The sequence below is a fragment of the Strix uralensis genome, chromosome 24, assembly GCF_047716275.1.
Source record: "Strix uralensis isolate ZFMK-TIS-50842 chromosome 24, bStrUra1, whole genome shotgun sequence".
In the NCBI taxonomy this organism is placed as follows: Eukaryota; Metazoa; Chordata; class Aves; order Strigiformes; family Strigidae; genus Strix; species Strix uralensis.
The window spans coordinates 8,974,494-8,999,368 of NC_133995.1; the positions used below are offsets into that span (position 1 = coordinate 8,974,494).

Below are 24,875 nucleotides of genomic sequence, written 5' to 3' on the forward strand. Positions count from 1 at the left end.
GTGAGTTAAGTCAGCTTTTGTTGTGTCTGACTTCCTTCATTTGTGGCTCTCCACTAGCCCCCTTCCCCTTTTCTCCAGCCGCAGACAGTGAGCAACCCTCCTGCAGATGGCAGGTCTCTCTCTGCCCGCAGCCATCCCTTCCCCCCGCCCTTCTCGGAGCATCCCCCCTTCCCTTACACCCTCCCCAGCCCATCCCTGCTCTTCCCAGGGCTTCACCCATCACTTCTCTAGTAAGGGTGGAAAATGGTGCATAGGAGGTAAAGAAAAGCCTGTGAGCAGGAACCTTGCTCCAAGCTGCTACCATTTTTCATGTACATGGTGAAAGGACATCTGCCCTAAAACCATATTCCAAGGATAAAAGAAGAGACAACAGGTGAACAGCAGAGAGCCAGGAGAAGCACAGCGTAAGAGAAGGGGAATCACAATTAAAGGTCTTACGTACCAGCGGCTTGGCAGTGCCACAAGGGCACTTACGGCCCAGCACAGCTCAGGAGAGGTAACCCACATGCTTTTTTTTCCCCCTGGGCTCTCTGAGACTGTTAGACCAGAGGCACTGCAAAAGTTCCAGTATTTATCAAAGCTGGGAAACAGTGCTCAGACAGCCCTGTCTAGACAAAACCATCTTCCTCTGACTGTACTAGACAGGAGACTGCAATGGTTAGAGGCACTGTCACTCTGTAAAGTCCTGTCACTACGTGACACCACTTTTTGCAGTGGAGTGAGGAATTTCTCCTTCAGAAGCAGCTGGTTTCATAGCACACGTCCCCACCTGACAGGGCAGGCCCTGTGCTGCCGCACCGTGCGAACCCAGCGCTCCCCCGCCGTCGGGCTCCTGACAGCGCGAACGGCCGTTAAACGGTTTCCAGCCCTCCAGAAGCGAGCATGTTGGCGATGCCGAGCGCATCTTGTAGGAAGGTCAGAGGCGGAATGATCTGCCACGTTCTTCACAGAAAGGGTTAGTTCTCGTTTCAGCTGCCACCCCAGCTTAGCAGACTGCTGGGTAAGCAGCTCCAGCGGCAAAAAAAACCTGCTGCCCTCAACAGTGTCAGCACAGCGGCCCTGCTCCGGGGCACCCACGGGTGACACCCCCTCCAGCAACAGCCTCCAAAGTATTCTGGGCTCTTTCCTCAGCTGACGGCAGGTAAATCAATCTAAATGCTCTGAGCCTTCCACGGCAGCTCCGTGCAGCTCCTGCCATCGCAGCGTCACTCAGCGCTTGCGAAAGATCCCCAGAGGAAAGTTGTGACAGACGCGACGTGCCTGCGCCGACGGCCTGCCCAGGTGAGTCACGCTGCGGAACAGGGTGTTATCATACTCCTCCCTAAATAAAACACGAGGATGAGAAAACACCCCTTGGCAAACCATCAGGCTCGAGAGCGAGGCCGAGTTTGGGCCGCGGCACCGTGAGAGGGGCCCGGGGGTGTTGTGAGGGGCACCCTGAGGGGCCGCTTCAGGCCGGCCTGAGGCGGCGGCGGGGCTCCGCGGGGGCTGCCCCTCGCTGGGGAGTTACAGCCCCTTCCCACCGCCACCGCCCGGGCTGTGGGCGAGGGACGACACCCGGGATGGGGACGGTGGCGGTGGCGGTGGCTCGGGCGGAGGCCCCGGGCCCCGCCCAGGGCCGGACCCGCCCGCGGCGGAAGTGACGCGCCAATCACAGCCGCCCGCTCGCTCCGCGGCCGCCGCCGCGAACAAAAGGAATTTTCAGCCCCCGGCCCCGCCCACCTCGCCCCGGTTCCGACGCCTGATTGGTCGGCGCCGCCTCCGCCGGCCGGCCCACGCCCTCGCCCCGCCTTTCCCGCGGCGGATTGGGCCGCGAGCGCGCCCGGCGGCGGCTCTGATTGGCGGCGGCGCCGTCCCTCAGCGGGCGGGCGCGAAGGGGCGGAGCGGCTGGATGAGGAGCGGAGCGGCGGCGCGGTAGTGGCGGCGGCGGCGGCGGCGGCGCGGGCCAGGTCGGTGAAGGCGGCGGCGGGAGGGAGGGGTGGCGGATCCCGGTGCGGTGGGGGTCGGGCCTGGCCCGGCGCTGCCCCTGCGGGCGGGCCGCGGCAGGTGCGGGGGGGTTGCGAGGGGCGGTGGCGGGGCCGAGCCGAGCGCTGGCGGGGGCGGCCGGGACCGGGGCGGGCGGCGGCTGTGGGGCGCGGAGCCCGGGGGGCGTTACCGGCACCTTGGCGTCGCTGCCCCGGGCCGAGCCGGGCCTGGCGGGTGGGTGCTGCCGCCGGCCGAGGGGTCGGTCGGTGCCCCCCGAGCCCGCCCCGGGACCCGCGGTCTTGGCCCCCGCGCGGGCTCCGGGCCGGGGTTTCCCTTTGTTCGCTGCGGTTGTACCGGCCCGTGGCAGCTCGGGAGCCACCGACCGAGCCCGGCCGCTGCCACCCCCGGCGCGGGGCGGGCCGGGCGGCTCCTTCCATCCCGCTGCCCTCCCGCCTGCAGAGGCTCCTTCTCCCGGGAGGACCGGGGGGTACGGCCGTGCCCCCGCGGCTGGGTCACGCAGGACCGGGGGGCAGGAGCGGGCGAGGCCGGGCTGCGCCATGGCGGTTTGGGTGTCCCTTGCCCGCGGCTGGGCTGGGTCCTGCTCCCTGGCTTCCCTCGGCCCCGCTCCCCCAAGGCTGGAGGAGCAAGGTGATGCTTTTCATTTTTCAAGTTGCCGCACAGTGGTTGTTCGAGGACTTCAGCAATAATTTGAACGTGAATTTTATGTATTTGCTTCATCCAAAGTAGTATTGCAAGAAATAATGGGGTGAGGAGGATTTTTTGGGGTAGATGTCCTTTCTCACTTTTAGTTCTAAGACACAGAGGTGGAGGATTTAAACACTGCTCATTTTAACCTAATTCTCTCGAGTTCTGATGCAATGCCAGGTAGCATTGTGGATGCACCATTATAAAGTGTATGTTAGCTTTTTTATTATATAAACATATCATGTAATTATTTTAACAGCTCAAACATCATGCTATACATGCAGCAGCATTTTTAAAAACTTGTCTATCAAGAGTTTTCAAACTAGTCATTTAGGTTCTCATATGAATGCGATTACGCGACTGCCCGTGCAAGCTCCTGGAAAATATCAGTTCCTCTTCAGGGACAGGAAAAAAAAAATGAAGCTGATTCAGGATTATAGACATAGAGGCATTGTTGCATTGGCATAGCTGCAACCACGGCTTTTGAAAGGAAAGGAAATACCCTCCTTCAGAGGAAAAAAGGAACGATGAGCTATGTTCTTCATGATATTTTAAAAAAAGTAGTAGAGTTTTGAGCCAAGTGCTTGCAGAGTATCTTGAAGCTTCCACCTGACAAACTCCCGGTCTGTGGCTCGGGCTGGGCGCTCCGGCTGCTCTTTGGTCAGTGACCCAGCCCTTCGCCAAAGTCGGCGGGTGAAGTTCTCTTGCGCTGGCAATGTTGGTTAACGTGGTTTGAGCCCCAGCGAAATCTAACCTCTAATGGTTTCATAATCATCGTAGCGTGATTCAGTGCGGAGGAGCTGCCACGGTCTAGAAGCTTATCTCTTTTGTTCCATAAGTGGCACATGCCAAAGATAACTTACCCTGGTTTGTTAGCTTGCGTGGTTGTACTTACGCTTGAACTGGTCTTGGTATTTATTTTCAGTTAAATACTGGGAAATGAGTTTCTAAAAGAAGAGTTTTATCTCTTTCAAGGGTAGGTATGGGTCTGCTGAGGAGACTCGTTAATGGTCCATAGCATAGCTAAAAGGAAGTTACCTTTAGGCAAGCAGTAAGTAATTATCTTTGTTTATGCTCTAACCTCTTGCTTATTGTCCAAAAATGGTGGTGTATCTCAGACTCGGGGAAAATATTTATACCATCAGACTAAATAATGAGGTCCTTGTGGTTTGTGATCTGTATGATTGGACTCGTCAGCGTGTTTCACTGCATGTAAAGGGGTAACAGGCCCTGGGTATTTCTAGATCTTGTTTCTAATGCTGTGAAACTCTATCTCTTGGTTAAAGGTTTTGAGATAATGGGTCAGGTTCCCCAGCTGACGAGTACAGATCTGCTTGGCAGAATGGGACTGTTTGCAAGGGGGAGGACTGGGTAATTGAATAGGGTTGGTGTGATCTTTTATTAAAAAGTGGGACGAGGGAAGGCACGGGGATGTGTAACCGGAAAGCAGTCTGGGAAAGGTCAGCTCAGGAGCCTGTGACGCTGGAGGGCCGGGAAGGGATTCGGATTTGGTTAGGGGAGGAGGAGCTCAAATATGTGCTTATTAGCTCTTTGATTCAGAGATGCTTCTTGTTCTTGTAAAATAACAACGTAAAACGAATGGAGCTCTTTTTCCATTTGTCAGCTCCCTGGTATTGAGTGGCCCTAAAAGGGAGCTCTTGGGACTGTTACAGATTCGGCAGAACAGGTATCTGCCAGGTGTGCTCTAATGCATTAAAAAGTTCCCTGTAAATCAGTACAGAATACAAGCGCAATTTAGTGGGGCTTTTTAGGGCAGTGACTTTATTTGTAGCATCTGCCCCAGTCTGTCGCCTCAGCAGCGTGGGATAACCGGTGCAAACAGAGCAGTTAAAGGTCTTCTCTAGCAGCAGGTTGCACGCAAGGAAGCTGAGGCTGTGCCACTTAGGTATCTTTAATGCTACCTGTTGTTGTATAAACGATTGCTGTGCAAACTGGCTCCTGCTCTTTATTTCTCTAAGTATTTTTACCTGTATATTTTAGGACTGGCTTGTTTATGTTATTAAGCTGATTAAAGACTAGAGCCATAGAGGCATGTTAAGAATAGCATGGCTTATTCTATAACATTGTGAAGTACAAGTCATAATGGGTGTATTTAGAATATAGAATAGAAACGATTACTGCCCAGACTAACAGCTTTAGAATATCAAACTGCAGTTGGTAGCTGTCCTGGCTTTAAGAGTGTGCCGTTTGGTAGCTGATGGAGAGATGCAGCTGCATGTTTCCATGTCATCTCTTTTTCAGAGAAAAGCACAGACACAGTTACATTGAAAGTCCACGTTCAGATTTTACGGTTCCGGAGTACCAGGGTTAGATGATACGCTTTGTTCTAAGATCTCAAAGAAAACTTCTCCTTTTTAGTTCTGGCTTATAATGCCACAAAGCTAATGGAACTTCATGGGTATCTGGCAAAAAAAAAAAAGTTGTTGCTGTTTCCCATCAGTGCTGACTGAGCCTTAGCACCTGTGAATTTAGTCTGAGCAAGGACTGAGATGGTTTTGAAACTAAGCCGTGCATCTCTTGAGAAGACATTCAGATGTTCCAGATTTAAAGCCTGCCCAGGGAAGCGATGCAGCTTGGACCTAAGTACCAGCATAAGCATGGTAAATGTTAAAGGCTAAAACCAGGCCCCCTCTTTTCTCACCCTCTATGGCTACTTATTTATGTTTTAGCATTAATGTGCTACTTCTGTTGCACTCTCTCCCTTTTTATGTAAGATGAACAAGTTGTAAATCACACCCCTTCCATGCGATCTCAGCTAGGCAGCTCCCGGTGGCGACAGCCGCCAGCAGACGTACCTGAAGCCGAGGGAGATGGTCAGGTTCACGGCCTGGACAGCTCTCTGCAAAGGTCTGCCACCCGATCTGAAAGTGTGGCTCTTGCTGAACAGTGACCAACCCTGGCCAGCGCTGCCCTGGCCTGCTGAAGCACAATCTGAGTCGATGTAGTGAGTTTCCTAGGTTATGCTTTTGTGTCAAGTCTTGATCAGGGTGTTTTTGAAGTTATGACAGATACAAACTGGTTTGCCAAACACTCCCCTCGTGTATTTTCCTCTTGAGCACGTGCTAATGGATCTGCAGGAGGGAACGTAAATGCATTGCTGACAGATGGGTGTCCAGTTAAATTGGTTTTGGAACAGCCACAGTACCCCAGACTGTCGTGGTCGCTTCCACTGCAGTTTCCTTGAGCAGCCCAGGCCAGTGTAGGACCAGCCAGAAGAGTCTGAGAGAAATGTTGCTGCTTTACAGAATTTGTGTAAGATGCTGTGTGGAGCAAGAACTTGACTGTGTGATGAGAAACTTGCCTGCATAGCAGAGGGGCCACCAGGTAGATTTCTGATTTCTCTTGGTGTAGGAAGGCTACCTACTCCTCTCTGTAAGCAGAACTTTCTGTTCCCAGCAACTGGAAAACTGCTTTGGCGTAAACAAGACAGGACTTGCATTTGTGCATAATTCTCCAAGGCACAGTTATGCAAATCGGTTGTAAAGCAGCAGTGACTTCAGAAAAATTCAGTTGAATGTTTTAGCTGGATAGACTTCTCTAGTAAAGGTTAAGTTAACCCTTTATCACTTGCCAGTGGAGTTTGATATCTGAGTAGCTGCTTCGTGCTGTAGCACTTTCTGATTGATACAAAGCGTGGCGAAGGATGGATGCGACTTGGGCTCAGAAAAGTGTATTTGATTGTTGTGCTAAGCACAAGATTATATCAGTGGGTATATTTGCACCAGAAACAAGGATTTAGTCTGTGAAATGATTTCCATTGTTAACAAAACAATGTATTTAAAAGGCTTATTACTAGGCAATGTCAAGTGTATCAGCAAAGATGCAGGGGGGAAAAAAGCTTTTTGTATGTGCAGTTCAGATGATGGATCTTTGTGCTTTTGTGGGTAGTAAAATTATATTTAATAAATGATGGTGATACTGAAACAGTTTGAAAGAAGAGTAATTAAATGTGTATTTTCTGTGGCATTGATTTTTGCAAAGTGGTCTGGGCCAGTTCCATCAGCGATGTGTAATGGCGTTCCTAGGAGCCGTATCGTAGCACCCAATGGAGCCCTTGACCGTCGAGTTTGTGTGGGTGGCCCGCTCTGGGCTGTATTCGTGGCAGCTCTACAGCCTCCTTTCAGTGATGTCTGCAGCTGTGTGATCCAGATGTGTAATTTACAGTAGTATGGCTTTTAAATATCCATGTTTTTCCCTCTCCTGTTAACTTTGGCTACTTCTTGGTGACTATTATACTGTCATGCTAGCCCATACATTCTGCCTACACCATCTGGATGTGCGTATGTTCGTGACCCCTTGGGAAAAGGTGAAAAATGCATCTTCTACAGCTGGTCTTGGAAGCTGAAGAGCAAATGTTCACCTTGTGTATTGTCCCCTTTTCCCCCCACAGCAATTTGCAGTCTAAAAAACTGGAAATGGAAGTTGAATGGAGATTATATGTCATAGCTTAGAATACTGATTTTAATGTACAAAGATATACCTAGTAAACTATGTTCCATTTTTTCAGGTTTTCAGGATGAATCTGGAAAAACTCAGCAAACCAGAGCTACTGACGCTGTTTAGCATTCTTGAGGGAGAATTAGAAGCAAGAGATCTTGTCATAGAAGCCTTAAAGGTATGTTGTAAGTGCCGTGATAAGAGACAAAAATGACAACAGTACTACTGTAAGTTCTGCAAAGCTCTTGCATCCAAGGTGAAGTTCATAGGCAAAGATTTATTACTGATTCAGAATCCCATCTTAATATCAGCAGTATTAGATAATAAATGGTGTATATCATTCTATGTTTGGGAATTAATTACTGAAAGCTGCCTGCAAGAAGCATTTCAGTGTTGAAATACAGACTTACGCATATGCTTTCACCCTTTCTGATAAAGAACCAAGTGTTTCTGCTATTGTGAGAAGTGTAGAAGCTCTGTCAGACTTCCTTTGTTGGTTTTGTTCTCCTTTAGTAAGGAGGGCTTCTTAAAGCAGAAATTCTTCTCGCCAGAGGGGATCACAGATAAGTCTTTTAGTGAGAATAACGTCACACTAAGAAAAAAGCGTCTGTGGCTTTGTATTGTCCTAAGCCAATATAAGCTGGCGCTGCTGCTGAGAGCAGCAGATCTCTGTTCTCAGCTACTTCTTCTTTCTCTTTGCTAGCTCAAGCATTAGTGTAACCTTCCAGGGAGGTAGATAACAGCTAAAACTGACCCATCAAAATAGTTTGAGCCCATGTCAGTGCAGCTGACGTCATGGTTGTGGGAGCTCTTGGGACAGGACGAGGCAGGGGTGGTGCTGGAGCCCGCGGGACCCCTCCTTGCAGGGCTAGCTCATGCTGCGGAAAGAGTGGCCAAAGTGGTGTTGGTGTGTGGCGTTAGCTCTGTGCTTCTGCTTCCCTTGTTCAGCAGCGTGGGCTGTGGTACTCTGTGGTGTGTTAACGCTGAGCCTAGAAAATATTTTAAAAATGCGTAGTCCATGTGTTATGCTGCTGCTTTTTGAAGGATGCCTAGCTGGCACTCAGCCTCAGTAAGGTGGAAAAAAAAAATAGCAGTATTAATGATGGAAGGGGTCAATTTTTGAAGAAATGAGTTGTGACAGGGTTGAATATTGAAGGCTTTTTCAAGCTGACCTGTCGCTGCTCATAACGTTTAAACTTTCAGCTATTTGAAAAGAGGAAGGGCAGCCTGCAGGCCCGAGAGCTGCAGGGACTTGGTTTTCCAGCAAAAGCTTCTGTAGCTTGATTCCAAATACAAACACCTTTTGGGGTGGTGGAGGGAGATCCTCCTACAAAACAGTAGGGATGATTATGTGTTTATTATTAATCATTTTTGCATTTAGACAGTCTTTTTATTTTGGAGGAGTATCGTTACCCTCTCAAAACTAGCCATCGGGTGGAAGGCTTGGTTCCTCTCTTGGAACAGACTTGCAAATTTCTCTGTCCTGGGATCAGTTTTCTAATTCTGTGTGGTCAGAATGTGTTACCAAAACAAGCATCACTTTAATACCGCAGTGTGAAATGCATGTCATGGAGCACAGCGAGACCGATGGGAAGGAATGCAGCAGCCCCATTCCAAAGGCTTTTTATTGTGTACCTTCCAAAAGCGTAAAGCAATTACCTTTTCTGTTGAACTTCAACCTGCAGTTCCCTCTTGCACGAGGAGTTTAATATAGTTGGAATACCCTTTGATGTAACTTGACAAGGACTCATAACTGAGAAGAAATCAAATTAAATTGTGACCCATTATGTAATATCAAATACCAAGCTAATCAAAGGTTGGTGCTATTTTCCCCTTCTTTTGTATGGGATACACTGTAGTGTTTCACCTTAAGAATGTGAGGAAAGCTGAAGGTGGTAGGAAAAGGCAGTAAAAGCTTTGACTCGGAGCTGGCTCTGCCTGCAGCCCTGCCTCGAGCGCAACCTCACGGGAAAATGAACCCCCTCCGACGCTGCCCGTGCCCGCCGAGATGCTGTCGGTCTCCAGCCGCGCTGTTGCTCGGGTCCAGGAGCTGCACTCCCTAACGCCGCAGCTCAAGTCCGGCTGCCAGAGGCTGCGCTGGCCTTTTGACACGTGGAAGGAAGAAAGTCATGTAACTACTTAAATCTGGTGGCTGGGCAGAGTTTCAGAAGCAGAAAATTCCCAGCTTTGCTTTGTCCATTTATTTGGAATATACAGCTAGAGAAATTCTGGCCTTGCTGAGCTTTTAGTTCTGTTTATTGATAGTAACTGTGGTAACAGCTTTACAGTGCTTCACTTGCTGAAATAATTTTATTGTGTGTAACTAATTAAAGGAAAACCCACCTTGCTATGTGTTTACTCATGTTTTGTTACATATAAAAATGCTGCCCTGAAGAAAAAGCCTCCTAAGACTGAATTAAGGATTGAAACTCAGAGTGTTTAGCCTGGCTCGCATGCATTGGCCAGAGCTGTAACCTGCCCTGAGAGGGCTTGAGATGCCCGGGGCTGGTGGAAGGGTTGGTGGTTCCACACACAGAGGAATCGTCGGGCTGTGGGCTCGCAGCTGGCTCTGTCCCTATGAACAGCATGTTCTATCTGCAGTCAGATTTCTTTGGAGGCGTGATAGTTTTATATCAAGTGCACGTGTATGTTGGAAAGAGGTGGAGTGGAACCTGACCTTTGTTAGAGGATTGTGTGATCTTACACGATGCCAGTGTTCTTCTCCAGCAGTTATGTTAGACACGTAGATGTCAGTGGTTAAAAATCAGAGGTTTATCTGCCTATTAGTAAGAAAAATGCATTTCCCTTCATGGGCTAATTTGACTTCTCATTCAGATTTAAATGCTTCTGAACCCTCTGGATGTTTGAGGCAGATCCTTGGTTACATTAGAGGAAAGAACAAGCACTTGCAGAGCAAGAGTACTTTAATTTGTAAACTTGTAATTTGATTATAGTACAGTCTGCAATAATTGATATTCCTGCATGCTTAGAGAAAAGCATTTAGCATCTGGCATTTAGCAGAGATAATCCATGCGTGCAGATGACAAAGCCTAAAATAGTTTTCTTCTCCCTCATGATACCAGCCCACTTGTTGGTTGGCACTGGCTCTGTTTCTGTCAAAATCAAGTGTCTGAGCCTGGCTTTCCAGAGACCGCTGGCTTACTTTGCTCCTTTGCTTTCCTCCTTTCTCTCCACCACCCTTCCCCAAATCTTTACCCGTTCTTTCTTGCTGCGTTCTCCCTGGGTATCTCTGTGCACCCTGCCCAGAGGCAGCATCCCTCCTCTGCGTGCGGGCATGGAAGGTTTAACTCCTGGGGTTTATGTGACCGGTGCTCAGATTCATGTTACAAAGAGCAGTTGTTAGGTCACCTCTGACTGATGCCTCTAGCTTATTGTGACTTGCTCTTGCTGACTTCCTGTCCTTCACTGGTTTTGTTCTGTGGTTTACTTTTTTCCTTGTGTATTGTTTTAAATTGAGTGGTGGGTGTTTGTGGTGGGGACCATCATCTCTCCTTGTGCATCTGCACTGGACCCGGTCTTGACTTTTGACATCCATTTCAAATTGCAATGTTACTTCGGTTCAGACACAAGATACTAGAGTAAAGGATTCAGTGAACAAACATACTGTATTCAAAATATTCTTTTGCAGTGTTACAGTTTGCTTTCTCTATTTTAAAACCTCTTTGAAAAAAGCTGCTTTTTTTTGCCTGAAAGTAGCTTCCTGTCCACTACATAAATGTCAGTGTTCTCCTTGGAACAGACCTTAAGTCTCGCTTCTTATTGTGCTCCTTTTCCTGTAGTTATAATCATATTTAAATCATCCAAAAAAACAGATGCTGCCAGAGTTGCATAACACTAAGGGCTGGATTCTCAGTCCTCATTGCAATGTAGAAGGGATTGCTTGTGTGAGCCACAGGTTAGTCTTCTAAAATAGCACCATGACTGGAAACAATTCAATATTTAAATGGGTCTCTCTCGCTATGTTAGAGCACTTTGTTCCCTGCCCCCTGTTCTTTAAATGAGAATTTTCCATACATTAGAAATTAAGTTCTGTTTACTTTTAGAAAACAGGAAACAGCTTTCTGGCTTATTCTTTTATGTTAATAAGGCCCTAGGCAATTTACACTGGAATAGAAACTATCTATTTTGTGTTAATGACTGGGAGCTGGTGTTCATTGCTTTGCTTCTGAATTCAGTGATTCATTCTATAAAGCAGTATTAATGCATTGCAAAATTAAGTGTTCATTTGTCACTGGATTTAGAAATTAAGTTTACAGTACAGTTTCAAAAGCTAAGTCTACCTCTTGTTTAAATAAAAAAGTTCAGTAATATAAAACCTTACTGCAGATGCTAGTAAATCTTTCGCAGATGGGGCAAAATGGGCTTTTGCATCACTTACAAAGCAGCTTAGATCTAGCAGTGTTCCCATGGGCGCTGTCCTGCTGGAATGCAGACTTTCCTTACAGCTCTTCTTGCAAGTCTGGGGATTTTTTTATTTATTTCTTGCTTGAAGCAGCCCTGTTTGCCAGTATCTTTGGAAAGACTGATTCTCTCCACCTTTTCAGTGCCCAGATAGGTGCTGAGCGGGGAGCAGAGAGGTGTGGGAATGGCTTCCACGTGGGAATATCTCCGGCTCTGAATTTCAGCCGTGCAGGTGTTGTCAGGCTCCCTGTGTAAACGGTGACCGAAGGGCGGTCCATGAGCACGGTGCTGTCCCCGGGCCGTTGTCACGAGCGTGCTGGAGCTGTGCGTGGCCACGCTCACACTGGGATTGTACTATCTGTGCTACGGACCAGAAGTTTCCATGGAAGGAAGTTGCAGTTTTGTGCTGCTTGACGTTTCCTAAGAAAATGTCTTGTTTTTCAAAGCTGATAACAGGTCTTATGTGGGTAGCTCTCGTTTATCTGGTCTGTTCACATGATATAATGATGGCAATTAAGATAGCTACTGTATTTGAGCAATTTAATTTCTGTTGTGTGGCTCTCTGCTAGGCATTGCTTCAGAGCTGGAACTGAAGTAAAACTCAGAATCCCACTCCAGCATTTTGACATTTATTTTTATGCTAAGCAAGTGGTCCCCGCCCCCATTTCCCTTCTCCCTGTCAGTGATTGCTGTGACCTCAGCTTGTCTTTATTCCCAATATCTGTCTCTGGGGAGAGAAGCTAATAAGGAAGTTCAAGGCAGTAAGAAGCTATTTAAAGATTATACCACTCTTTGCAACGTAAAGGAGGAACTTCTGTGCAAATTATTACTGGAGAAGTGCATACACAGTAGCTACAGTTAATTATCAGTGTGTTTGTGTTGTGCCGAGGGTTAAAACTTAAACTCTAAAATTACAGACAAGAGTAATACTCTAGTGTCCAAAAAATACTTGAAACAAGACTTGGAAATTCCCCTTTTGATGTTCCAGTAAAACAAGTTGTAAAAGATTATTGAAGGCAGAGAGAAAATGCTGTCAAATAAACAAGGCTTCAGTAAAAGGAAATCTTTTATATAAAAAAAATTACACAAATAGGTTATGGGAAACATTCATCCCAAACCAGTCTAGAAATCCCAGGAGGAAACAGTAGCTTTTCCCTACGAAGTGAAGCCCTTGCTTCGCCTGCCTGCACAGGAAACATTTCTTCAGTGGTGTCAGATATTCCCTCTGCTCCATAAAATCAGAATTATCCCTTTTCAAGTGGACTAGCAGTGGCCAGGTGCCCTCTCTTGAGCTAAAAACCAGCCAGTTTAAAATGGTCCCTTCTCTGCATATGGCTTAATTCTCCTGATTGCCAGGAGTTTTCTTTTTAAGGGTAGTTAACGTGCATAGCTGCTTCCGTTTTTTAAGAGCAGCCCAAGCTTAAATGTTATCTTTTTTCCTGTTGGGGGAGGGCAATTTAATAGTCTTCAAAATTGCCAAATAGTCCATTTAGTTACTCTTGGACTTTGAATGTTTTCATAGGAAATTTGTAAGTCTGCATATTTGAGGTGATACAGGTGGAGGTGCTAAATTAGAAGATCTTCTAATTGCAGGAGATTGAATCTTCTTTCAAAGCACAATTGGTGTTGGAAGTACATGTGTCATCTCTGCTTTTCCAGATTAAATTTTCCACTCCTAAGTTACCAATGCATTTTTGGTAACCCTATTTCCTTGTTGTTGAACCTTGATTTCCTGTGGATTTATGTGTTTTTGTAGGTTGATAGTGGGATCTGAGATCTAAGTTGATTTTTCCACTTCGGGCTCACTGATAGAATATTTCTCTTCCATCATCAAGTTGCTTCTCTTTTGAAAGTTGAACAAAAACTATTTAAGACTGAATTTCAGTTCAAAAATCAAAACTGTTGGACATGTTTATATGTGACCTTCAGTGACAGTAAAACTTGAGCTGAAGAGTCGCCGTGGTGAGGAGCACAAGCTGTAGGAGGAGTCACTCGTGTATGTGACAGTTCACTGTAGAATAACCTGTGTAGATTATGGCACGGTGACTTAATTTTAGACGAGCTGTCCCGATTATTTTAGCGGCAGAGGCGGCTGCTCAGTGGAACCCGTAGCACAGAGGTGTCACGGGCAGCAGACTGAAAAAAACGTGTTTGCGTTTCTGAGTGTGTGGTGGCCCAAATGCCAAAGCACTGGTTGTGTTTTTGTAAACTAGATGTGGTCAGTGTAGGATGACCTGTTTCAGACTTTTCCTAGTCTAGACAACTTTAATTAAATGTTTATGCTCTGCTGGCTACTAAAGAAGAGCTGGACTTCAGAAAGCTATTAATGTTCTAATAGTCTCATCCCTTTGTCATGTTAGTTCAAAAAAAATACTTAATTGCTCAAAGTAGCAAGGAAGAACTTCTTGTTCTTTCCCAGGCAGGAAATAAAGCACCCCACTAAATCCGCCACGAGCTCAGAGCCCAGTGCTGCCGGGAGCAGAGGGACATGGCTTTTGTTACACCTTCGCTATTGCATGAAATGGGAGGTGATAGGTAGTGGGTGTGACCTTAATCCCAGTTTTTTAAGCTTTTATTAGACAGACCTTGCCCAGAAGTAAACTCTCCGTATGTCCCCCGTTTGCTTACGCTGTTGATGTGCTGGTGCCCCTCTGAAGGGTCTCTCCCACGTTTCTGTGGCTGTAGAGTGACCGGACTGCGGTCAGCTGGGTCTAAGGGAAGAGCAGCTCATCTGTCAGAGCATTAGGCCAGCTGGGGGAATATCTCAGTTTGTATTTACAGACTTTTTAATGTTTGAGTCACCTAGAAATTCCCAACACACTTATAATAAGGTTTGGTTGAGTCATTTTTAGAGACTCTTCAGAATAACTGAAGATTTCCTGCCTCTCAAAAAAACCCAAAAGCCTGTAGTTCTTCCTGTGATTCATTAAACCAGGGGTGGCTCATTATCCAGGACTGCCCTCCCACTTCCAGGGCTGATCTTTTCCTTCCTCTTTTTTTTTTTTTTTTTTTATTATGTAAAGTTAGAACAATATCTTCAGCTCTGATCAAAGGTATCCACTGTCTCCTGGTGGCTATTACTGATAAAGAGGGAGGGGTGAGCTGTTCCTCTGTATTTGTTTACTCCAAGGGTTAAAATACCACTCCAAACCAGTATCGTGGGATAAATGTCCCTAATTGGATTTGGTCATGGAGGAGATAGGGAAGGAAAAGTATTTTGGTTTGGGTTTTTTTATGCCTCTTGTCAAGGTAATGCATACACTTCTCCCTTTGAGAGCAGAGATTGACCTTTTTTTTTTTTTCATGCTAATCACATGGTTGCATCTTAGAATATAGGCAGGGCCAGCAAATCTCACCAACTATTTGAGTAAAGCAAAGCTTTATTGTGTATCTGAGTCCTCTGCCCTACACAGCTCAGTTACAGGTGTTTTGGTGTATCTGTACCGACCGGTGTGTGGGCTGGTGTCTAGAGCATCACTCTTGCATGCTTGGGGGAAGTGTTTGCATTTTTGATACAGTTTACTGGGACATCAGAAAACAGCCATTCCAATAAATACAGGCTTCTAAATTGCCTTTTCATGTTAGTGAGACTCAGTCTTGCCTATCTGAAAGATGTCCTCGAGCAATCTCATAAGCAGCAGTTTGCCACTGCCAGTTTGCCGTGCTGGTTAGCTGAAAGGGTTCCTGAAGAAGCGCCCGGCGGGGCTGGCACCGTTTCGCTCTGTGTTCAGAGCTTGTTTCGCACCCTGCCACAGCCCAGTGCCATTTCACAGCGTCAGCAGCGCCGGGCTTTGTGCAGCTTGTGCTGAGAGCCCTTCGCCAACCCTGCAAAGCTGCTGTGTTTGGTGTGGAATGGCTTCCCTCTGCTCGTGGGCTGCCCAGGCGTGCCGAAGCCCTCCTGGTGACTCGCGGGCAGCGTTTGTTCAGAGCCGCCTCGCGAGGCAAAAGCACCTCACGCGTGTGCTCTGAGGAGAGGGAGCCAGTGTCACGCCTCCCCTCCGTGGGTCACGCGGTGCTTCGCTAGTTAACCATGAGAAAGTACCTCCAAATTAAACTCCTTTAAAGGTGATGACACACTGGGGAAGAAGAATGTGGTTAAAGGTACCGGGGCTCTTGCATTTCAGAGAAGGCTGGTGCAGAGGAGAGCCCACCCCTTCCCCTGTGGCCTCCGCAGAACAGCACATAATCATTTATACGCTCTAGAAAAGTAAAGGTATGGCTTATCTCGCAAGGACCGGTTACCATGACTATAATGAATCAAGAAGAACCAGACTTACACCTCGGATTCGGATGGTGTTCTTTCTTGGCAGGGTGCATCAGCTCTGCTGAGCGCAGGGTTGTGCTGTCAGCGATACACGCCGGATTGAAACACCGTCACGGGTTTCCACAAACACATAGCGTTAGCCCGTAACTGTTTCAGTTAAAATCAATTATTAAATTTCTTGGAGCCAAGATAGATCAGCTCTGAGGGCTCTTTGGAATCTAGGTCTGTTTTCCCTCTTACATCCTCTGTTGCGTGGATGTCAGTTTTCATACGGCTTCTTATTGTGGTGGTAAACATGTAGGTAATATTTCAATATCTGTGTGTTTACGAAATTTTGTTTTGTGTTTTAGAACTTCCCAGTAGTCAGTCAGTAGGATAAGGCTATTGGTATCCTAACAAACAGATTTCCAGCTGGAATGGCTGATTCTAAACATTGTAAATGTAAACCTTTGTATGTGTGACTCTCCTTAATTCTTACATGTCACCAAAAGAAACCTAATCATTCCTGTCTTGCTTCTTGAGAAACTAAACTTTGCTTAGTCTGGATGAGACTATGAAGGATTTTATTAACAATTCACAGATTTATAAGCTGTTGTGAGAATAAAACTCTTTAATTGCTCAACATTAAATTCTTTGATGGTGACATAGTCAAGACGACTGCACAACTGCTTTTCCACCAGTACAACAGTAAATGATTAAATGAGGAAGAATTGATATTTACCTTCTTTCACACAGTTGTGGAATGTAAGTCATGGGCATAGATAGCAGGTAGCTGTGGTATGAGGATGTCAGTAGACTGAATGGATTCTGGAGAGGCTGTGTTTTTAAGCAAGGCTTCCCTTTGTTTCTAGTTTGCTTGGGACCACCTGGTTAAAAGACACTGTTCAGCTGGAGGGACAGTGAAAAATTAATCGAGCACATCCTTCATATACCCTCCCACATGCTTATGTCAGACAGCCCGCGAAGAGTATGCATTTGCTTGTGCTCCAGGAAGGGGTTTTTTTTGCAAATTATTTCAAGACTGGAGTATCTTACCTGGAGAGCAGGTGGCTTCTAGGCGCAGTTCAGCCTGTGAGAGCTGGGCTCACTTGCATATATTTGATCCTTCTCAATTTTTATTGTCTTTATTAGTGGGGGAACATCAACTTTTGCCCATTTTCAATGTATTAATGAGTGTTTTTATTAGCTTGGAGCCTGGCTGAAACTTTAAATGTTAACAGTTTAAAAATCCCTTCTGATGATAGAGGGATTATTGTCCTCACCACACACTTAACTTTTCGTAGTTTTAACTTACGTGATCAGAGTCTGCCATTAGAGGAGTAGTATGTGCGCTTAGTGTGTGGAAAACGTGGTCTTTGTCCCCTTGGTATGGGCCTGATCAGAAATGGCAACGTCCAGGCGGGCTGTGGAGGACACACATGGCACGGACTGTGCTGCTGTTCAGCAGTAGATCACTTGGCAGATTTGTCTTACGAATTAGTCTTGTTCTTGCCTGTTAACGAAGGACCTTTAACACGACGCACTTATGGTTTGTCCTGTCTGAATATTCTTATTCTTACAGCAGATAACAGGAGATGAATTAGACTGTGTTAAGATCTCTTTAAGTGGAAAACTGTGGAAGAGGAATATTAACTACAAAGTACTACTTTAGCTAGTTTTCTGGTTTAAGTACATTGAAATGCAAATTTGCTTTTGTATTGCAGGCCCAGCATAGAGACACCTTCATCGAAGAACGCTATGGGAAGTACAACATCAGTGATCCACTCATGGCTTTGCAGAGAGATTTTGAGACCCTGAAAGAGGGAAATCATGGTGAAAAGCAACCAGTATGCTCCAATCCCTTATCTATTTTGAAAGTGGTGATGAAACATTGCAAGAATATGCAGGAAAGAATGTTATCCCAGCTAGCAGCTGCGGAAAGCAGGCACAGAAAGGTAGGTTTTCCTTCAAATAAAATGTGAAGAATATTTGCATTTTGATAATGTTAACTTCAGTAAAAACACTTAAATGCCTTGAGTTCTGGTAACTGAAAGGGCTTTGGCACTTATTATTCTTCATATAGAGCTTTAACGTATAGTGACAGCAGTGAAGCGCTAGGGCCGCGTGTCAGGCTGTACTTCCACGGAGGGTTGCTCCTCTGGCACACCGTGGTGTACTGGAGGAGCGTAAAGCTCCACACAACTCAGAAAGCAGGAGTCCACTGAACTCTGTTCTTGGAGTCTTGCTACAACATACGCTCTTTATGTAACTAGTTCACTTTTACAAAAAACATGTTTACACGTTTGTTTTGTCCTGCAGTAAATTTAAGCAAGTCAAAATTATTCAAGTATTTGTCCCTGCTATGTAGTCAGGGGAGAGCATCATTTCCCAAGAGTACATCACTGGAATCTGGGAGAAGCTCTCTGGAGCGTCCCTGCAGTCACCTGCCTCTCAACACTCTATCTTAACCTCTTCACGTGCTACTTTTCCATCTTAAAAAAATAGCTGTGATTTCTGCTTTCACTTGTGTCTGTGGCAGACTGTGAGGTGGTGCCGTTACCCTGGGGTCTAGAAGCTGTCTCTTACCATGTCAGATCTAGGTGTACTTTTGGCTAGGGCCTGGGCCTGGGCCAGTACCATCCTGTATTTTTTTCAGGTATGTCGCTCTTGCTTTCATTAAAACTTACTAAATCATGTACAAAGATCTCAAATACAAGTAGGCACGTTCTGATTCCAATCCAAAGGTTCAAAGTTGAACCCTGTGTTTCATTGCTCATCAGCATGTGGGTTAAAGTTTATTTTCCTGTGATCTGTTTTGATGGGGATAAGATAGAGCCAAGTTCCTTTTGGTCTGTGAATAATCTGAAGCATTTCTGTTTCAGAAACCTTACTATGGCATAAGCAACCAGCCAGCTTGATTTTTACATCACGGACACTACGCTTAGGGTGGGCAGCTGGAGGTGTCTTCAGCTTTCGGTTTGTCCTCTAAGTTACTGGAAGCAGCAGCAAGGCTGTTTCACTTTTCAACCAAGTGTCTGGCTAAATCATGCTATTAAAATCAGATTTTTTTTTTTCCCCTCCTTCTATTCTTCCTGTGTCCTTCTGTAAAAAGGTTCCTTGTGAACTTAAAGATATTTGAGCTTTGTTTGGAAGCTTAGATTTCAGGAAGACTGAGAATCTGCTAAATTCATGGTGAGCGTGTGTTGGGAGAGCCTAGAGTTTTGGTGGCGAGATACAGCAGAGTCTCTTGGGAAGTTTGTATTCTGGCTTTTCTGTTGAGTTAATAGAATTTCAATTATTCATGTAATTCAGTGTTAAAGCTGAAGGAGCTCCTTAACTGGGTCCTTATGGCAAGCAGTTTCATTTCAAGAGCTCATCTTGTTCTTAAGTGGAAGAACAAATTAATGTTCTTTAAAATAAACTTTGCACTGCAGTCCTCAAATCCCCTGTAAGGAACCGGGGCAGAAGCCTGTGTGCAAGTTACCACCGAAAGCGTCTTGCTGGGGCTTAGTGCCCCGCGTCTCCCGGGGCAGGGCCTCTGCTCCCGCCGGGGTTTGGATTAATGGTCCTGCCAGGAAGTTCTGGGGAGGGCACGCTGCAGCCAGGGACGGATAACGTGAACTTCTCAAGGCTGTTCAGCAGGCTGGAGGAAAAGCGTGCGATTTAGCTGTTTCAGAGCAAAGTGCGGATACACGCAGTGTGAGGTTTCCCTGGCTTCTTTCACAAACTGACCCGACTATACCAGCACGTAACGTGAAATTGTGACTTGCACAAAAGCTGCTTCTGGTGATTTTTGAGTTGAATTTGGATGTCTGAGGCTGCGGGGGCTGCTCTCCCGTGTCGCTGGCTCCAGAGCGTGCGCGAAGGCGCTGGTCTGTGCCTGTCGCTGAGTGGCCGGTGTTTGTCTGGCAGGTGATTCTGGACCTGGAGGAGGAGAGGCAGCGGCACGCCCAGGACACGGCGGAGGGGGATGATGTCACCTACATGCTGGAGAAGGAGCGGGAGCGGCTCACCCAGCAGGTACGCTTTGGTGGCTGGTGGTTACCAGCCCACGGAAACCCAGGCTCCTGGGTGGTGAACTCGGCACTGATGTCTAATTGCAGCTTCGTGCTGAAAGATTAGCAGGGACCTCCCTCCTCTGGAAGGTGCTCCAAGCCTTTAGCGTTTTGATAGGAAAAACAAGCTGAATTTTTCAGGGTGTTTTGGTAGCTGAGCGGTGCTAAAAGCTATTAATAGGCAATGAAATGCTTTGAAATCTTACTTCAGCCTGAAATCTGAGAAGTTCTCAAGAACAGGGCTGCACTTACAAATGATAGGGCTCTCTAGCACTCAAAATTCAGAGTAAGTCATGAAAGATCTCCCAGGGGGGTTATTCAGAGACGATAATAAATATTTAAGCTATATTTTGTTACTCAAGCGCTGTAGACTTTTATTAAACATACATAACACATCAGCATTTTAAAGCCTAAATGCCTTTAAAAGGCAAACCAACAAAGTAGTAAATGAGGTGGAAGGAAGCTTTGCTCCAGATCGCCCGTTCCGTCAGTGCATGCCAGACTGGCTGTATATCTCACTAAAGGTCAATTGAATTTCATACATGGTAAAACTACTAGTAAGTAATAATTCTTAATACGTGCAACCTGCGTCACACAAGACTGTCTTGCAGCTACCTGGGGCAAGAACCTCTTTCTTAGCCATTGCCATCTTTTACTGGGGAATTTCTCCAAGATACATAGTAAGCCAGCTCCCTTTTGGGGCACTGTACTTCATTTACTTTCAGGAGGTTTTGTGGTTCCCTTAGAGTTTTTTTTGTTCTTACCTTCCAGTTGGAGTTTGAAAAATCCCAAGTGAAAAAGTTTGAAAAAGAACAGAAGAAGCTCTCAAGCCAGTTGGAGGAGGAGAGGGCACGCCACAAGCAACTGTCTTCCATGCTTGTAGTGGAGTGCAAGAAAGCCACTGCCAAAGCAGCTGAAGAGGGACAAAAGATGGCGGAACTGAGCTTGAAATTGGAAAAAGAGAAGAGTAAGGTGAGTAAACTGGAAGAGGAGCTGGCGTCCAAGAGGAAGCGGGGTTTGCAGATGGAAGCACAAGTGGAAAAGCAACTCTCGGAGTTTGACATTGAAAGAGAACAGCTGAAAGCCAAGCTGAACAGAGAAGAAAACCGTACAAAAGCACTCAAAGAAGAGGTGGAATGTCTGAAGAAAGCCCTGAAAGAGCTGGAGGCTTCTTGCCAGGAGCACAGTCCCACCGAGCCGTTGCAGCCCAGCCCCTCGGTGATGTCCAGAGCTGTTGCAACTGACGGTCCCGCGGTGAAGTCTGCCTCTTGCCAGACAGAGTGTCCGCAGGCAGAGCGAGCGAACCCCGCCGGCACCAGCAAAGCCGTGCACGCCGTGTTTCCCAGCCCTGCTCATTCCTATGCAAAATCCAATGGTCACTGTGAGGCAGACGTGCAGGCGGGGGCTGAGCTGCTGCAGACAAGCGCAGCAGAGAGCCCGGTTCAGAAGGAGAAATCTGCTGGTGCAGCCTCAGAAGCTGCAGTTGAGAACGGGAGTTCTCCTGTAAGAACAGAGTCACCAGTGCATCTGATGTCCCAAATCCCTTCTGGCGGGGTCTCCCTGTCTCCTGGCAGCACAGCTGCCTCCTCCCTAACGCCTTCTCCCTGCTCCTCACCAGTTCTGACAAAACGCTTAGTGGGGGCGTCAGCAAGCAGCCCCGGTTACCAGTCATCCTACCAGGTGGGGATCAATCAGCGCTTCCATGCAGCTCGGCACAAGTTTCAGTCCCAAGCTGAACAGGACCATCAGTCGAGCGGTCTGCAGAGTCCACCCTCCCGGGATTTGTCTCCTACACTAGCAGATAACTCTGCCGCCAAGCAGCTGGCCCGCAATACAGTCACTCAGGTCCTCTCCAGATTTACCAGCCAGCAGGGACCTATTAAACCCGTCTCCCCTAACAGCTCACCTTTTGGCACAGACTATCGAAATCTGGCAAATGCTGTGAGCCCCAAAAACGAATCTGGTCACTCTCCAAGCCCGGGCAAGGTTTCCAGTCCCCTGAGCCCACTGTCTCCTGGAATTAAGTCACCAACCATTCCTAGAGCAGAAAGAGGGAACCCTCCACCCATTCCCCCAAAGAAACCCGGCCTCGCTCAGTCACCTGCTGCTCCTACTCCACTAACCAAAACCTCCTCCCAGGCGTCCTCGCTGGGTGCCCCCACGGACGTGGCAAGTAGCTGCTCTAACAATACTGTGGTGTCGAACGGCAAAGACATGGAGATTCTCCTGCCAACCAGCAGCTAGTCTCCAGGAAATGTGAATGTGACATTCCACGGCTTAGCATCCTAGAGCTAAGACACTGTTTTTCCACTCCATGTTATTTATTTCCATAGTAGCAGATTCTGTCTGTATAAAGCATTTAGTATATTTTTTTCTTTTTTGATAGGTAGGAAAATATTTTTGTTTATGAAGAAACCTTAACTACAGCTATACAGTAGCCTCAAAATGTCTCACGGCAGCGGTCAGATCAAGAACCATAATCGTGTGATGGGACCTAACTATCAAACTCTAATGGGACTGAAATGCTACTTTTAAATTATGCAGAAATAACTTTTGCAGACTTTTTACTCCAGATATGAACATTTTATAAAAGTGCCTGAACTAAGCCTGCAATATGAATGTGATTCTCTGAACAAGGTGAGGAGGGGGACCACCTAGGTGCAGAAACAAATTCTTCTGTGAGTCCTGAATGTCGAAACCACACTGGTTTTAATTCTTTCCATTTGCTACGATGAGTTAGCGAATGTGCTACAAATTCTGTAAGGTGACCACTGGACTGACGCAGCCAGCCACACTTTGTCCTTCAGGACGTAGCTCCCAGCTATTTGAGGAAGCACACATCAGTTTCTTGGGGTAAAATTGAGCTGTAATACAATCCAGATTACTTTTCTCTCGGTATTCGTTGTCCATGTAGTTCTTTTTGCTTTCCTGTAACACATTCTGCAGAGATGCCTGTGTGCTTTAAATGGCTAAACTCTGGTTTCTGGTGTGTCACCTTGAATTTTCAAGCTCTTCAAGCATTCTACTGTTGTGTGTAGAACTTCTGAGAAAAGGCTTTTGCTATTACTTGACAAAGATCTCGCTATTACTTGAAAAATAATCACTAGTCCACATGATACAGGTTTTTTGCAGCAGTAACATGGGATCTTCTACTATAAACAGAAGCAATAATTTTGTTCCTCGTCTCTGTCCGCTGTGTCTGGCTGACCTGGACTTAACCCACGAGTTAGCTATGGGATCTTGCTGGCTTTCCTTGGCTGCAAATCGTTACTGTTGTGTAACTGAATACGTATAGACGTGTAAGTAGTTTTACACACATACGTACTAAATACACAATGTATTAGGAAAATCTTTATTCTTGATGTTCTGCCTAATACGAAGAAAATGTGGGAATTCATTGAGATTAAAAAATCATTTAGTGAGGAATTGCCTAAGTTTGAGGCAGTCGTGCGTGTGAAAAATTACTTGGGCCAAGGAGGGGAGAAGCAGCTGATTCCTGTGCAGAGACGTTCGCCGCAGGAAGCGTCGTCCTGGCTGCAGCCGTGCGGCGTGTGCTGCCCCCGCTCAGCGGCTTTCCTGAGTCACTGCGGTGAGAAGTGCGAGACAGACGCTCGGCAGATCAGTGGCAGAGGCCAGGAGCACAACCTTGAGTTAATTATCTCAGGTGGTGTATGTGAGCTGGTCCTAAATTTAGAAACTGGGCTTGCTGCTCAGTGTCAGTGTTCAGCGCTTCCCTCTGTGGCAGTGTCCTGTTTACACAGAGCGCAGCTCCCCGCTGCCGGAGACACCTTCTCCTTTGTCATTTTTCAATATTTAATTGGAATACATCCACCTTTACTGCAGGCAGGACCCCTGCGGCAGCGGGGAGGAGGCACTGCTGGCCGTGACCCGGTCGCTCTCTCTGGCTCTGAGCTGGGTTTCGCAGGACATCAGAGCTCGGGTGCTGCTTTGAAGGGGCTGTTGTGCAGCTCCCGCTGTTCTCCCACAGCCTCGCCCGGCCTCTAGACTAGAGCAAGAGGGTTCTACAGACCTTCCCGTAGCCTGTTAAATGACGGCATTACCTGTATTGTCCCTAGTCCAGTGGAACGGGCTGTGTACTAACAGCAGGGAGACAGAGGCAGCCTAGAGATAAATGGGCAGTGACTCTTGTGGAAGCACATTTACTACTTTTTTAACTTTTCAGTATCCACAGCAGGTTTTTCCTCTTGATGAGACTAATTGTAGAAACTGATGGGCAGATGGATTTTGGCCCATGAATCACTTCAGATTCAAAAGTGAGGCTTTTGTATACACTGCTTTAACGTGTTTCTTTGCTTTTACATTAATCTAAGTGGTATTATCCCCTTTCTTTATCGATAGCTCTAGAGAGAGAGAGAACTATGAAGTCTATTAGGAAATGCACTGAGTACTGTTTCTTCTAAAATATAATATGGGAAGGGGGTATGCAAAAGAATGTATTTTTGCTAGTAGCCTATCTTCTGAGAGAAACTAAGCACAAGATATTAAGGTGGATCCAACTAATTCAGTAAGACATTTAGAGTTAGTATTTAACTGTTGATGTAGATTCTGTGTGGAAGCAACTAAATATTTCTTCTATAACTCACATCTGTTCTAAGCAGACATTGTTGCAGAGTTTGTCACTGGCTAATGGAGTATAATGAAGTGCAAAATGTATACACTAGTATTAATTCACTAACACTTGTAAATTTGTAAAGCCAAATGTACCAAGCTGAAGTCTTTAATCATTTTTATAGCTGATGGCATTAAACATGTTAAACATTCATATTATCAATAAAGGATTTTATTTTTAAGATGTGCAAATTGCTTAAGGAAATGTTTGCAGTCAGGACTGTGGAGCCAGGCTGCCCGGCAGGGAGCGGCTGGGGGGGAGCTGGGCCTCTGTGTTCCTGTGGAACCGAAGGCTTTAACGTGGGCCGCGGGGCTGAGGGGCTGCGGGGGCTGGCTGCGGCCTGGGCTGGAGTCCTCACCTGTCTGCCCCCGCGGAGGCTGGTGCTGGCGCTTGGGAG

The 24,875-nt window shown here is 46.6% G+C and overlaps 1 protein-coding gene across 5 annotated transcripts in view; it reads left to right on the forward strand.

Moving 5' to 3' along the window:
* CTTNBP2NL (CTTNBP2 N-terminal like) overlaps positions 1 to 24,669 on the forward strand; it is a 144,010-nt gene extending 119,341 nt beyond the window's left edge. Inside the window, exons 1-5 of one of the 5 annotated variants that reach the window (XM_074894050.1) lie at positions 1,878 to 1,949; positions 7,199 to 7,306; positions 17,518 to 17,748; positions 19,706 to 19,813; positions 20,620 to 24,669. In XM_074894050.1, the coding sequence (XP_074750151.1) occupies positions 7,208 to 7,306; positions 17,518 to 17,748; positions 19,706 to 19,813; positions 20,620 to 22,092 (1,911 nt within the window). In that variant the 5' untranslated portion in view covers positions 1,878 to 1,949; positions 7,199 to 7,207 and the 3' untranslated portion in view covers positions 22,093 to 24,669. Of the gene's footprint in view, positions 1 to 1,877; positions 1,950 to 1,979; positions 1,992 to 2,433; positions 2,614 to 3,508; positions 3,538 to 7,198; positions 7,307 to 17,517; positions 17,749 to 19,705; positions 19,814 to 20,619 lie in introns of those variants that run through there. The other 4 variants (XM_074894051.1, XM_074894053.1, XM_074894054.1 and 1 more) reach the window with 4 other exon arrangements.
* The last annotated feature ends 206 nt before the right edge of the window (positions 24,670 to 24,875 follow it).